Below are 16,072 nucleotides of genomic sequence, written 5' to 3'. Positions count from 1 at the left end.
CGTTTTTATTGTTGAAAATGGATAACGCTTTAAATTACGGTTAATAACACATTATAAGCACCTATAATGGCATAATTCAGCTGCATTATGAAAACTGTTTGAAGCCGCTCATCAACTGCATCTTCATATAGTATAAACAAATACTGTAACCAGTGATTATTTATGACTAATACATCGTTTACAAAGACATCTTGATTAAGAGCGTTACTGAAAAGTGGCTCTGCTGTTATTTTGAACTCGACACATTTGACCTGGAGTTTAAAAAGTAATAAAATATCCAAGGCAAGAAAGGTTACATAGTGCATCTTTACAGCTTTTGAGACTTAGTTTGCCCCCAATTTTATAATGAATCAATGTGAATGAACGATGTGAAGTATTTATTTGAGTAACTTTGGTAATTGTAACTGTGAATATTTCAGTCCGTGTTTGGTCCTTTTTTTTTACATTTTAAGAGAGAAATTGCGTAGTAAATTCAGACAAAAGGCTAAACGCTGCCATATTGCTGTGGGCAGTGAGTGGCTGAGAGTGCGCGTTGCCATGGTGAAGCTAGTTGGACGAGGGTCAAGAGAGTATAAAACATTTTAATTTTTTCCGTAAAAATGATGAAGGCCTTTGGCAGGAGGGAGACGAGGCCATTATCTCCACTGCTGATAATTGCGGTGGCTGAAGCTGGACCTATAAACGTGTCCATTTGACCTTTGACCCCAGCCTGTTGTGGCACACTCGGCTGTTTAATGTCCGCTAATGATCTACTGCGACTCCATGACTATTTATGTACTCACAGCTCACAGCAGAACAAGGAACTGTTCATATCTCGCAGTTGTAGAAACATACCAGGACTCCAACCGAAAACCCTCTGGTTCGAGCAAACACGAGCTCATATCAAAGGGAAAAGAACAAACCGGGTCAAATACATAAATACAAAAGCGCTGAACGAGCCGATGGAGTTAAAACTGCACAAGAGTTCTACATATGAGGTCGTAAATAAGTGATTAACATGTTAACGTAGCAGCTTTTCATATTTCATATTTGTACAGCCATCTTCAGACGCTCTTCCCTCTAAAGACTCCATCCTGAGGAGCTGATGCGTAAAGGCCGAGACTTTCCATGACATGACTTTGTGAATGGAACTGAAAAAATAAAAACAAATCTAAATGGATTTGATATTGTACCTTTAAGTAAAGACCAGCTCATTGTTTCCTTCTACAGCCTTTTCATGCCTTTGTTGCATCGTTGGAATGGACTGTGGACTTATATTACAACCTCGTAATGTAAAGTAAAGTAATACTATGCCACATTGACTTTTAGAGCTTTCAGCCATGATATATTTGATTCACATTTCTCCGCTCGTACTTAAGGCTCATGTATTCTACGTTGGCGATGCATTCGGACACGCAGAGAACCTTCTGTCCTGTGTATGATTTTAATGCTCACACTTTATGACAAGTGTTGACCACAGGGGGCAGTGGAAGACGCTTTTTAAAAAGTGACTAGAACCAGCTGCAAAACAAAAACATTCTTTTCTCATCTCTTTTTCTTGATTCTTTTCCAACAAATGTGTTCTAAAAAGCGACCTGGGAGCCTCCATGTTTGTTTATCAGACACAGAACATTAGAAACAGTTGCAGATACAATGATTCTAAACTGGAATAGGTGCAAATGGATTGAAATTGTTTTTGGATTACTCTTTTGTTATTTCAATCCTTTGTGCCACGATAAGTGTGTAATGACCAAACATAATCTATTCATTAGCTTAAAGCTGTGATGAGTTCTGCTTTTATCACAGACCCAGTGAAATACTGTGGCTTTTGAATACTTTCAGATCAGTTTTTGTCCCATTGAACCAGTGGTGACTCGGCAGCTTTTCAGGTTGTTCTCTTTTATTCTGGTGTTGAACGGCTCTTTGGCTAAAGCGTCTTCCCGGACAATGCAACATACACGTGAAGACCATGATGCGTGCAAAACACAAGCCAAGATGGTGCGTCTTACCAAACACTTTGAGGAACAGCTCCCTCTCCTGGACGCCGGCCTTATTGGTCGCCCGACACGAGTACGTCCCACCGTCCGTTTGTCGAATATTCCTGATGGTTAGCATGCTCCTCCCACCTTCCAGGCGACTCAGAATGTACTGCTCCGAGGGCTCCAACTGCTGGGCTTTTCTGCACATGAAGAAGAAGATGATGTTGAGTTGTTACACAACGTGAGTGCTGCAGATGTGCACGAGGCGCCGCAGAGCGCTTCATGCAGAGGACATCAAGTGAGGATATATCTTTTTACCAGTGGCACTTGTGAGTTTAAAGTGTTGTTTAGGAAGTTGAATTGAAGTTGGAGTTCAGTAGGTGACTGTTTACTATACGCAGCAGTGACTGTGTACTATACGCAGCAGTGACTGTTTACTATACGCAGCAGTGACTGTGTACTATACGCAGCAGTGACTGTTTACTATACGCAGCAGTGACTGTGTACTATACGCAGCAGTGACTGTTTACTATACGCAGCAGTGACTGTGTACTATACGCAGCAGTGACTGTGTACTATACGCAGCAGTGACTGTGTACTATACGCAGCACAGCAGTGTGCAGTCACAAGAGTCTCTAAACTCTATCACGCGCAAATAATATGAGTGGAACTGTGAACGCTGCATAATCTTCATATTTATTGAATGTTTGCTGGATTGAAGTTCACAATATTTGTGAGCAGGACAGTCCCAGAACAGTGACAGTGGTTTGCCTCCTGGTGGCGCTGTTTCTCCATCAGTTGCATTTCCCTGTGAAGAATGAGACCTTTGACCTGGAGTTATGTGACTTTGAGCTCCTCCGTCGTGATGCGTCTGCAGTTTAATTTGTTACTGAACAAGACCGCTGCAAAGACCAAAGACCACTGCAAAGACCAATGACCACTGCAAAGACCAATGACCACTGCAAAGACCAAAGACCACTGCAAAGACCAAAGACCACTGCAAAGACCAATGACCACTGCAAAGACCAATGACCACTGCAAAGACAAATGACCACTGCAAAGACCACTGCAAAGACCAATGACCACTGCAAAGACCAATGACCACTGCAAAGACCAATGACCACTGCAAAGACCAAAGACCACTGCAAGGACCAAAGACCACTGCAAGATCCAAAGACCACTGCAAAGACCAATGACCACTGCAAAGACCAATGACCACTGCAAAGACCAAAGACCACTGCAAAGACCAAAGACCACTGCAAAGAACAATGACCACTGCAAAGACCAAAGACCACTGCAAAGACCAAAGACCACTGCAAAGACCAAAGACCACTGCAAAGACCAATGACCACTGCAAAGACCAATGACCACTGCAAAGACAAATGACCACTGCAAAGACCACTGCAAAGACCAATGACCACTGCAAAGACCAATGACCACTGCAAAGACCAATGACCACTGCAAAGACCAAAGACCACTGCAAAGACCAAAGACCACTGCAAAGACCAAAGACCACTGCAAAGACCAATGACCACTGCAAAGACAAATGACCACTGCAAAGACCACTGCAAAGACCAATGACCACTGCAAAGACCAATGACCACTGCAAAGACAAATGACCACTGCAAAGACCACTGCAAAGACCAATGACCACTGCAAAGACCAATGACCACTGCAAAGACCAAAGACCACTGCAAAGACCAAAGACCACTGCAAAGAACAATGACCACTGCAAAGACCAAAGACCACTGCAAAGACCAAAGACCACTGCAAAGACCAAATACCACTGCAAAGACAAATGACCACTGCAAAGACAAATGACCACTGCAAAGACCACTGCAAAGACCAATGACCACTGCAAAGACCAATGACCACTGCAAAGAACAATGACCACTGCAAAGACCAAAGACCACTGCAAAGACCAAATACCACTGCAAAGACAAAGACCACTGCAAAGACCAATGACCACTGCAAAGACCAAAGACCACTGCAAAGACCAATGACCACTGCAACAGGACAGTCCCGCAACATGTGATAGTGGTTTGCCTCCTGGTGGCGCTGTTTCAACAGCGCCACCAGTTCCCTGTAATGTACACTGCATTTTTCCAACAGAATTCCCTCCAAACATGTGATTGTGGTTTGTGTGGAGATGTACACACATGTTCCCACTCTTTATTCGTCAAAACAAAGTTACCTTCTTTTTCCCATTTATTTTTCTCATATATAGTTGAATGTCCAGATTATTAATGCTGACTTTTACATTTTAATCATAACAACAATGTTTGGATAAGATAAGATAAGATATTCCTTTATTGTCCCACATGGGGAAATTTCATTGGTGCAACGCAGGAAGATACAGAGGTAGATCCAGAAGAACAGATCACTTATAGGAAGTCTGAAAAACACTTTCAGTAGAAGATCTCCTATAAATAAATAAAAACTCCCATAGACAAATAAATAAATAAATAAATACCATTGCATGTGATCCCGACAGTAATTGCACATGAATATGTGTCACGACAGCACATAGATTGCACATGAATTCCAACAGCAATTACACAGTAATTGGACATGAATTGCACATATGACAGAATTGCACATCAGTATTAGGTTAGGTCAGTATTGCGACGGGATAACGTGACGATCTCCGGGTAAGACGACTGTTCTCCGCAGTTTCATGAGTTCCTCCTTTGTGGAAACGCGGTACGGCGCCGGCCGGGGGGCGGGGCCGGAGCCGGGGGGCGGGGCCGGAGCCGGGGGGCGGGGCCGGGGGACTCAGAGCCAAGACACATCGCAACGACACGACGAAAACACTCAATCCAGCCGAATAAAGTCAAAACAAGTTAATTTAAAGCGATTCCAGTGCGTGTCCCGATCGTTCGTGAAGTTCCTCTTTCATATAAACGTGTATATAAACGTGTACCGACGACACGCCGTACTTTAGCGCGGCAGGAGGGCGCGGGGGGAGGGGCTGGTGGGCTCGCTCGGAGCTAGCTCACGTCACAACAACACAACGAACGCAACGAAAAACGCTCAAATCCAGCCGAAAAAAGTCAAAAACAGTTGAATTAAAAAACTATTCCAGCGCGTGTCCCTATCGTACAGTAAAATAGAAAAAATATACTAACAATATTTACAAAATATAGGAGATAAAGCACAATAAGTGTGAGAAAGAAGAGAGAGCGTTTACACCGGGCTGCCAGCTGTACCAGCGCCTTATGACGTATAAATGAATACATTAAGTTCATTGAGTTGTTGTTGTTGTTGTTGTTGTTTTATGGCGGTTGGCATCCGAGTGTTGCATTACTGCCAGACTTTATTCCTCAGACGTTTCGTAGTCCTCAGACTCTGTCGTAGTCCGTAAAAGTACTCCTCCCATTGCTTTGGCGTTACAAAGCCCATGAGGTCATGATGTGTTTTTGTGACTAGAATAGTTGTTGTGTCAGAGACCAACCGGCTTTATTCCAGGGAGACTCTTCTTCACCTTCCTCGCCCTCTTTGACGTTCGGTGCTTTGGAAGTACAAAGCCCATGAGATCATGGGACGTCTTTGTTGTTTTACAAAGCCCATGAGGTCATGGGACGTCTTTGTCGTTTTATCCTTTAGAAGTCCTTCTTCCATCACTTTGGCGTTTCTAGGCCCATGAAGTCAAAGCGCGTTAGAACATCCTCTTGCTCCTCATCCTCGGCTCAGTCTCCAACACCCCCCACCTCTATAAACGTTTACCCAGCCCTGTGCTACATAAGTAAGTAACCACAGCCTGACACAAACCCTGTGACTGGATCGCCAGAACGTTCCGCAGATTGAACTCCCGCCCATTATTCCGAAACCACAAGGCCAACCCGGCCCTTTCCCTATCATAGGCCTCACAGCAAATCAGCACATGCTCGACAGTCTCTGGCACCCGACAGTGACCACACAGACCGGTCGGATGTTTGCCTATCCCACTCAGTGACCAATTGAGTCCAGTATGGCCAATCCTCATGCGGGCGAAGGCCCTTTCCTCCCACGCGTTCCTGCCCATAGACCCGCAAGGACCCACACTACCCTGTATGTGATAGAGATGCCGTCCAGTAACACAGTGGCTCCAAAATTCCTGCCAAAGGCCGACCACATGACTCTTGATAACGGGCTTGATTTCAGACTTGCCCAACTCAACCGCCACATCAATTGATGGCCGCCGAAGGGAACGTTTAGCCAGTGCATCAGCCATTTCGTTACCATCCACCCCCACATGCGCAGGGACCCAAATGAAGGAAACCCTCACATCCTTCCTGGACAGGGAGAGCATCAGACAGAAGATGCCATTCAACACATCCTGTCTGCAATCCGATTTCCCAGATTTAATGCTTTGCAATGCAGAAAGGCTGTCAGAGGCCACCACAATGCCGCAACACTGCAAAGCAGATTCCGCCCATTCCAACGCCAACCGTATCGCTATAAGTTCCGACGTGAAAACAGAAAGGCGATCTGTCAACCTCTTCTTGACCGCTAGCCCCAGGTCAGGCACAAAATAAGCGGCGCCAGTACGCCCACTCTCAGGATCCCTAGACCCGTCGGTATAAATAAACACATCACCTGAGTGCTTATCGATGAGCGCTTGAACGGCCAACTGCGGTGCCCTCCCAGCGACTCCTCTAAGCTTGCCATGCAAGCTAACATCAACAGGAGCCGGGACAAACTTCCACGGAGCTATAGCAGACAAAGCCACCGACGGGCTCACACGCAGATCACCAACCCCCGCAAGCCGCGCCTTCGCATTTCCTACCTGGCTGAAAACCATACCGCCAGCCTCACTCTGCCCCCCATCAACCCTGAGAAAGTCCCTCACCGGGTGAGAGCTCGTATGACCTTGCACATTCACCCAGTAAGCCAACAGAAGTTCTAGCCTCCGGAGCCGTAACGGCAATTCCCCCAAGGGAGGTCCTAAAAGCCCTACAGCAGATGCGCAAGGCCTGGGCTTGCTCCACATCAAGCTTCTTTAAGTTAGTCTCAGCCGCAGACATGTAGGCTATACAGCCATAATCAATAGCCGCCCTCATGACGGCCCGATAAATACCCAGGAGCGACCTTCTGCTGGCCCCCCAGTCCTGGCCGGATAGACAACGAAGCAAGTTATTCACCCTTTTGCATTTACCACTGACCTCATCAATGTGCCGATGCCAACTAAGCCTCTCGTCAAAGGTGACCCCCAAGAACCTCACCTCCCTGACCTGTTCGAGCACCTGCCCATGCAGTCGAAGGGAGACGTCCCTATGCCCATTGAAGAAACAGATCACTTGAGACTTCCGTACGGACAGTTTAAACCCCCACGTCAGGGTCCACTGCTCCACCTGCTGTATTGCCCTTTGCAGTTTCGCCTCATAAAACCGGAGATTCCTCCCTCTCACCCATAGAGCGCCATCGTCAGCATAAAGGCTCCTCCCAACAGACCCATCCACGTCGTCAAAGATGTCCTTAATCATAACATTGAACAAGATAGGGCTACACACACTCCCCTGCGGGATCCCATTCTCCACCCCATAGACCCCAGAGTAAGCAGCGCCCACTCTGGTTTGAATACGCCGGCCAGACAGAAAGCTCCGGACCCAGTTAAACAGTTTACCCTTCACACCACACTTCCGCAGCTTAAGGAGGAGCCCATCCTTCCAAACCATATCGTACGCCTTCTCCACATCAAAGAGCACCGCAATAACCTTTTCTTTCTGAGCCCTGGCCAGCTGGATATCAGATTCTAAACACAACACGGAATCCATGGTGTTCCTGCCCCTACGGAAACCACTCTGGTGCGCGGGAAGCAAACCCTGACTCTCCAAGAAGTAATCCAACCGCTCGGTAACCATGCGCTCCATCGTTTTCCCGAGCTGCGACGTCAAGGCAATCGGCCTATAACTTGAAGGGTCAGACGCTGGCCTACCCGGCTTCAGAACCGGCACCACCGTAGACTGTTTCCACGCAGATGGAACACAACCTGAATCCCAAACACGGTTGAAAAGACCCAGGACTAGCCCAAGCGTGTCATCAGTCAAATGAGAGAGCATGTCATAGCACACCTCATCTTTACCCGGGGCTGTCTGTTTCGCCTTAGAAAGTGCTCTCCTTAGCTCAAACAAACTAAACGGAAGGTCAAGGTCATCTTGAGTCGAAGGCTGGTGCCCAATCAGCTCAGAATTCTGGGCCAAAGTACTCTCCCTGTAGTGCCTTTCCGCAGGTGAGAGATTGTCAGAGCTGTGCACCGACACAAAGGTGCTGGCCAACAGTTCAGCTTTGTCAACGTCGCTGACTGCTTCAACACCATTCAGTATTAGGACCGGGTCCCATGACGGCGCTCAACCCCATGCATCCGCTTAATCATCCCCCAAACATCCCCGAGACGCGTTTCTCTCCCAATTTTGGAACAATACCGCCTCCAATAGGCACTCTTGGCCGTTCTCACAGTTTTCCGCACAACAGCGCGGGCCCTCTTGTAGTCAATGAGGGCACCCTCAGTGTGGGCAACCCTTAGCCGGCGAAACGCCGCATTTCTCGCCCTAACAGCATGACCACATGCTTCAGTCCACCACGGCACCCGCTTCCTATGTCCACTACCACCACTCTTAGGAATCGTGCCTACCGCTGACTGCGTGATGAGCGAGACAATTGCACTATTGAGATCATCCACCTGAGTCAATCCTCCTTCCTGCAGAACCCTAGAACCATCATCAGCTTTCCTCAGGAAAGCCCCCCAGTTCGCCCTTGCCAACTGCCACCTCTGGATCCTCGTCCCCCTGACCACACAGCTCCCAAAGCCAATCACGGTGCGGACTAGATAGTGATCGCTACCAAAAGAAAGATTACCAAGAACCTCCCAACTACAAACACCAGCTAACTCCTTGGACACAAGTGTAAGATCTATTGCACTTTCCGCACCGGTCCCCATATCATAGCGGGTCCCACCCCCATCATTCAGACAAACCAACTCCCTTTGATTGATAAAACCCTCTACCACCTGCCCATTCCTATCGGTACCACTACCGCCCCACAAAGCGCTATGCGCATTAAAATCCCCACACCACACGGCCTTTCCCCGAACATCCTTACCGATACTATGTAAGGACTCTAGCGTTAACTCACCACACGGATTATAAAGGTTAACCACAGTAACAGCTTCACCACCCAGCCAGACCCTCACCGCCAGGGCCTCCGGCGCTTTACTCACACTGACAACAACGTAATTTAGGTCATCTCGGACAAACACAGCCACACCTCCGCCTCTACCCTGCTCCCTATCATTCCTAACACACACATACCCTTGTATCCCAAAACCCCACCTAGGTCGTAACCAAGTCTCCTGCACGCACATAACGTGAGGCTTGTTCAACAAGGTAGAGACAAAATGCTTAAATTCCTGGCCATTAGCACGAAGACTACGCGCATTCCATTGCAAGACAACCACCGCCATTATGAGCCCCCGGAACCTGACGGCGCATCGGGAGCCCCCCCACTCCCACTGCCAGAATGGGGCAGGGCGCCCTCCCGCAGCGCATCCTCTATCTCCGTCCACTCGGGGCCCCCAGCTCCAAAGTACTTCCCTGCAGCCTTAGCGATGATCTTAGTCTTTTCGGATCTCTTCTTGGTTTGCCCAGTACAGTTAATCACTTCCACTATAAAGAGGAAGAAATCTTTCCTCTTCACAACCAGTACATCCTCCGCACCCACAGGGCCTCTGCCCGTGGAAGCCACACTCACAGGCATCCCAGTGGGGACCTCCCCCTGGCCGCGGGCAACAAGTTCATTGAGTGAAACATATCCAGAGTTTGCTTTACAGTGATCCCTCGCTATATCGCGGTTCACTTTTCGTGATCTCGCTGCTTCGCGGATTTGCATCATGCATTGTGTTCTGCAATCTGATTGGCTAAACAGTCTCTCCGCGTCTTCTCTACCTGTGTGTCAATAACGTTATGGATTAATATGTACACGTACGTAAAACCGCTTGCCAAATTGAAGTGTGAGAGGCCGGTGAGAGCGACGCGTGAGCTTCAATGTTTTATGGAGTATTTCATTGTATAATAACTAAAAAAATAAAGGTTTCTACTTCACGGATTTCGCCTGTTGCGAGTTCGTTTTGGAACGGAACCCCCGCAATAAACGAGGGCTCACTGTACTTCACTGAGTCGCGTACACATGCAGTACTACACCACTCACTGTGACCTCTGAGTTTGACCTGCAATTATACATGTGTCACCTCCTCACAATGTTCTGTCGAACCTGAGGTGTGCTAATCCTGACAGCCGTGCGGCGCGCGGTTCAGAGCCTTTGAAAACAGCAATAATCAGTTTGTGTAGTAGAAGCTCAGGGTCCCGGCCCCTCAGACGCTGCATCACACATCACAGGGTCCCGGCCCCTCAGACGCTGCATCACACATCACAGGGTCCCGGCCCCTCAGACGCTACATCACACATCACGAGTGAACTTGAGGGGGCAGATGCTGATGAGGCCTCGGAGCACGCCCTCTAGTGTCACGCATCACAATAGCACATTATGGTCCTTGTTATGAGACAAAGCGACGCTGCTTTTACTCAGATGTTACTGTGAGTCACTGTGATTAATACAAATGTGCTAAAAGTACATAAAGACCAAACGGTCATCACAAAGGCAAATGGATCATTATTAAAGAGAAATAGATTTTTATGGAAACAAGCATTTGGCCAGAAGTGAAGAATTACACAGGAATAGTTTAGTATCAAAAGAAGTAACTACTACTACTACTACTACTACTACTACTACTACTACTACTACTACTACTACTACTACTACTACTACTACTACTACTACTACTACTACTACTGCTGCTACTACTGCTACTGCTACTGCTACTACTGCTACTACTAGTGTAGAGTTCCTCAGGGCTCCGTTTTGGGTCCTGTCCTATTTCTGCTTTATATAATTCCCCTGGGAATGATCATTAAAGAGTTTAGTGATGTGTCCTACCACCTGTTCATGACGATATTCAGCTCTTTTAAACCTTCTGAGATCCAGAAGCTGAACTCCTTGGTCAGTTGTTTAGTGTAAATGAAACAATGGCTGAGTCAAAACTCTGCAGCTAAATGCTGAGAAAACAGAAACTCTGATTATTGCCCCTGATGATGTCATTCCAGGGATAAACCAGTACTTGGGTGTTTTAGGCCAGACTGCTAAACCTAATCTTAGAAACTTGGGTGTTGTCTTTGACAAAGACATGTCTTTAGAGCTCTAAAGACATGTCTTTAGAGCACCACTCCAACGACGAGGAACTGTTTCTTTCAGTTGAGGAAAATCTCTAAGCTCAGGAAAATGGTAGTTATACTGGAAGTTATAATTCATGCATTTGTGTCTCACGTTTAGACTACTGTAATAGTTTTTTTTCCTGTCTTAACAAGAAGGAACTCTCTCGTCTGCAGCTGGTCCAGAACTCTGCAGCGAGGATCTTGACCCGCACAAATAGAAGGGCCCACATTTCACCCATTCTTAAAGCCCTTCACTGGAGCCGGTCTCCTACCGGATACAGTTTAAAATCCTTGTTCTGACATTTAGAGCTTTAAATGGTCAGGTCCCATCGTACATTATCGATCTGATTAAACCGTACACTCCCTCTCGCTCACTAAGGTCCTTGGACCAGGAACTGTTGCTGGTTCCTCGCACCCGTTTTGGGACCAGAGGAGACCGATCCTTCCAGGCTGTTGCCCCCAGACTCTGGAACGATCTTCCGTTCTCCTTACGGTCACTGGACTCAGTTACTGCTTTTAAGGCTCAGCTCAAAACCTTTTTATTTAGTCAAGCCTTTTAAATGCACTTGATTTAGCGGCTGATTTGACTGTATATTGTTGTATATGTATTGTTCACTGTACGTTTTTTGTGTTTTTATTGTTTTATTCTGTGTTTTGTGAAGCACTTTGTGACCTCTGTCTGTGAAAGGTGCTATAGAAATACAATTTACTTACTTACTACTACTACTACTACTACTACTACTACTACTGCTACCACTACTGCTACTTTTACTACTACTACTACTACTACTACTACTACTACTAGTACTACTACTACTACTACTACTACTACTACTACTACTACTACTACTACTACTACTACTACTACTACTACTACTACTACTACGACATTGTGAGACAGATCAGCCATAGGCAGCACAAAGCTTCTGGAGTGAATCCACAGAAGTTGGGTGAAGTTGGGTGAAGTTGGGTGCTGCTGTGGAGCAGGGTGGCCTTGGCCTGTGGAGCAGGGTGGCCTTGGCCTGTGGAGCAGGGTGGCCTTGGCCTGTGGAGCAGGGTGACCTTGGCCTGTGGAGCAGGGTGACCTTGGCCTGGGTCTCTTTGGTCCATGTCCTTCTGCCACATTGTCTCTGGGAAATCGTTCTGTTCTGTCGACTGGAGTGGCAGAAGAAAAGTCACACAAGAGCTATAAAAGCACATCCCGGGGAAAACAAACAACGCATTGATGCTAAACTAAAGATGACGTCCACGTGTGTTTTAGAGATTCACCCTAAGCCCAATCTATACACCATGTATATATCTTCTGTGTTTCAAAATGCAGGAACATAATTAGTTCAGGAAATGTCAGCTCCAGAAAAGTATTATGGTTAGAACATTCCATGTTTTAACCATAATACTTTTGGTTGGCGGAGCCACTTTGGTTTCCTCATTTTTTCTGATATCGCAAAAACACCAAAACGATATGACTTTTTAGCCGCGTAGCAAGTCGTTTGTCAAGGTTGTTGTTTTGAGGAAAATAGAAATGGTGTTGGGACGACACAAGCCCTGTTTGGACGGGATTTGTTTGACCCAGGGACCACGGTTAAACTGTAATCATTACCAACATCGTTACCTCCTGTAATTCAGCAAACTCAGCGTCCTCGGGCAGTTTTAGTGCAGTGAAGCTAATATCAGTTCAAAATGTCAATTTCTGATTGGCTGAAAACGAAGCCATCGACACGGACAGAAGCAGGAAGGACTGGAAAGTAGAATGAAAGGAAAATAATAATACTTTTGACTATAAACGTACTTTTGCAGTGCAGCATTCTCACCATCAGAGCCAAGTATTGTTGAAACTCTATTCGTTTGGAAAAGAGACCAAAAGCTGATTTATATTCATATGCACACCTTTAAAATGATGGAGAGAACATGCACTTATACTGTTTACCCACTTTTCACATACTTATGCTAATGCCCTCAGCGCGAGAAAGCCCGTCGTATTGTCGTCGCTGCTATTTCCAGATTGAACTCCAAACGGCTTCAAATAACGCTACGCTAAAGTGCACTGGATTCTATTTACGACACACAAAGCCAGGGCGAGCGTCAAACAGAGCTGGGAAGATGATTGAAAGTCACAAGACAGTAAACCTCGTGAGAATAACCACCGGCAATGAGGGGCGGCCATCTTGGGGAGGGACGGTGGACGGCGTTGTTGTGACAGGCGGTCCATTAGACGCGGCGGACCAAAGCGAGGAACAACAGAACAAAACATTCTGACAGGAAACGCAACAGACGAGCCGAGACGTCCAAAAGTGTCCCTGCCCCGGTGTCTTCATTCCACTGGGTGTGTTTGAGCGACTTACAGATCGGGCAGGATGATGTGACAGTTACTGGACGGGGCAGCGCTGTCTCCTGCCGCACAGTCCATTAAAGGGCGGAGCAACAACAGAGGCAGCTCTGAGTCACCCGGGGCTGAAAAGTGAAGCAAGCGACATTTAATCCACGACGATGTCAAACTGGGCATGACGCGAGAGACAGGGAACAATGACAAGTTTCAGGTTCAATTACAGAAACAGAAGCTTAAACTCGGCTCTCATCTGTAATAAGAAGGAAAAGGCTCAGCACAAATACAGGTAAAAAGACTACAAACGTCACTAAATTATATCATTGCCTATTTTTCTCACTTTGCCAGTTTTTGGTGACGTTTCTAAAGTCACTTCCTGGTTGGACGTGGGCAGCAGATGTAATTCCACACCTGTTACCATAGCAACCATGATACAAACCAGGGACAAAATCCATATCAATGATAGAATAGTTATGATTTCACCTTTTTGATGGAACGTGGTTTGATTCCACTTCCTGTACTTTTCAACTGGACCGACAACACCAAACGCTTTCATCACTACAGACACCAGAACGTGCACTTTAAAGCTGCACAATGTCACTTTTCTGCTGCGTGTTTGTCTCCACAATGTTCCATAGTCCGGCATTAAACACTAAAGCGGCTCAATCAGGCGAGAGACGAGTCTGAACGCTCTAAGTTGTTTTCTGTGGTATTCTTTGAACAACAAAACACCTGCATTTGAGTAAATATACAATCTCCATGGAGACAAGCAGCCCTCACCCGGGACACAATATTCAGAGGGAGTATTGTGTGAGTATTCTGTGAGTATTCTGTGAGTATCCTGTGAGTATCCTGTGAGTATTCTGTGAGTATTCTGTGAGTATTCTGTGAGTGTTCTGTGAGTATTCTGTGAGTAAGTATTCTGTGAGTATTCTGTGAGTGTTCTGTGAGTATTCTGTGAGTAAGTATTCTGTGAGTATTCTGTGAGTATTCTGTGAGTGTTCTGTGAGTATTCTGTGAGTGTTCTGTGAGTATTCTGTGAGTATTCTGTTAGTATTCTGTGAGTAAGTATTCTGTGAGTATTCTGTGAGTGTTCTGTGAATATTCTGTGAGTATTCTGTGAGTATCCTGTGAGTATTCTGTGAGTATTCTGTGAGTATTCTGTGAGTGTTCTGTGAGTATCCTGTGAGTATTCTGTGAGTATTCTGTGAGTATTCTGTGAGTATCCTGTGAGTATTCTGTGAGTATTCTGTGAGTATTCTGTGAGTGTTCTGTGAGTATTCTGTGAGTATTCTGTGAGTGTTCTGTGAGTATTCTGTGAGTGTTCTGTGAGTATTCTGTGAGTATTCTGTGAGTGTTCTGTGAGTATTCTGTGAGTGTTCTGTGAGTATTCTGTGAGTATTCTGTTAGTATTCTGTGAGTAAGTATTCTGTGAGTATTCTGTGAGTGTTCTGTGAATATTCTGTGAGTATTCTGTGAGTATCCTGTGAGTATTCTGTGAGTATTCTGTGAGTATTCTGTGAGTGTTCTGTGAGTATCCTGTGAGTATTCTGTGAGTATTCTGTGAGTATTCTGTGAGTGTTCTGTGAGTATCCTGGGAGTATTCTGTGAGTATTCTGTGAGTATTCTGTGAGTGTTCTGTGAGTATCCTGGGAGTATTCTGTGAGTATTCTGTTAGTATTCTGTGAGTATTCTGTGAATATTCTGTGAGTATTCTGTGAGTATTCTGTGAGTATTCTGTTAGTATTCTGTGAGTATTCTGTGAGTATTCTGTGAGTGTTCTGTGAGTATTCTGTGAGTGTTCTGTGAGTATTCTGTGAGTATTCTGTGAGTATTCTGTGAGTATTCTGTGAGTGTTCTGTGAGTATTCTGTGAGTATTCTGTGAGTATTCTGTGACTGTTCTGTGAGTATTCTGTGAGTATTCTGTGAGTATTCTGTGAGTATTCTGTGAGTATTCTGTTAGTATTCTGTGAGTGTTCTGTGAGTATTCTGTGAGTATTCTGTGAGTGTTCTGTGAGTATTCTGTGAGTATTCTGTGAGTATTCTGTGAGTATTCTGTGAGTATTCGGTGAGTATTCTGTTAGTATTCTGTGAGTATTCTGTGAGTATTCTGTGAGTATTCTGTTAGTATTCTGTGAGTATTCGGTGAGTATTCTTTTAGTATTCTGTGAGTATTCTGTGAGTATTCTGTGAGTATTCTGTGAGTATTCTGTGAGTATTCTGTGAGTATTCTGTGAGTATTCTGTGAGTATTCTGTGAGTGTTCTGTGAGTATTCTGTGAGTATTCTGTGAGTATCCTGTGAGTATTCTGTGAGTGTTCTGTGAGTATTCTGTGAGTATTCTGTGAGTATCCTGTGAGTGTTCTGTGAGTATTCTGTGAGTATTCTGTGAGTATGTAAAGTTGACTCTTCCAGTTTCACAAACATCGTTCTTTAGAATAAACGCTCTGCCACATAAATGTCAAGCCTGAAGTTTTAATCTGAGCGAGCGTCCGTGCAGAACATTTATGAACCAATCACAGGCTGCCGTGTTTCTGTAGCAGCAG

The 16,072-nt window shown here is 45.7% G+C and overlaps 1 protein-coding gene across 3 annotated transcripts in view; it reads right to left on the bottom strand.

Moving 5' to 3' along the window:
* The window catches only part of LOC140362610 (neural cell adhesion molecule 2-like), a 535,654-nt gene that overhangs the window by 126,806 nt on the left and 392,776 nt on the right, over window positions 1-16,072 (bottom strand). For all 3 annotated transcript variants that reach the window (XM_072448723.1, XM_072448705.1, XM_072448713.1), the window contains exon 7: window positions 1,989-2,158. In XM_072448723.1, coding sequence (XP_072304824.1) covers window positions 1,989-2,158 — 170 coding nt within the window. The remainder of the gene's footprint in view (window positions 1-1,988; window positions 2,159-16,072) is intronic.

The sequence above is a fragment of the Eucyclogobius newberryi genome, unplaced genomic scaffold (genome assembly GCF_026437365.1).
Source record: "Eucyclogobius newberryi isolate DKJ021-1_F unplaced genomic scaffold, fEucNew1.0.hap1 SCAF_1, whole genome shotgun sequence".
In the NCBI taxonomy this organism is placed as follows: domain Eukaryota; kingdom Metazoa; phylum Chordata; class Actinopteri; order Gobiiformes; family Gobiidae; genus Eucyclogobius; species Eucyclogobius newberryi.
This window is presented reverse-complemented; position numbering and strand designations above follow the sequence as displayed.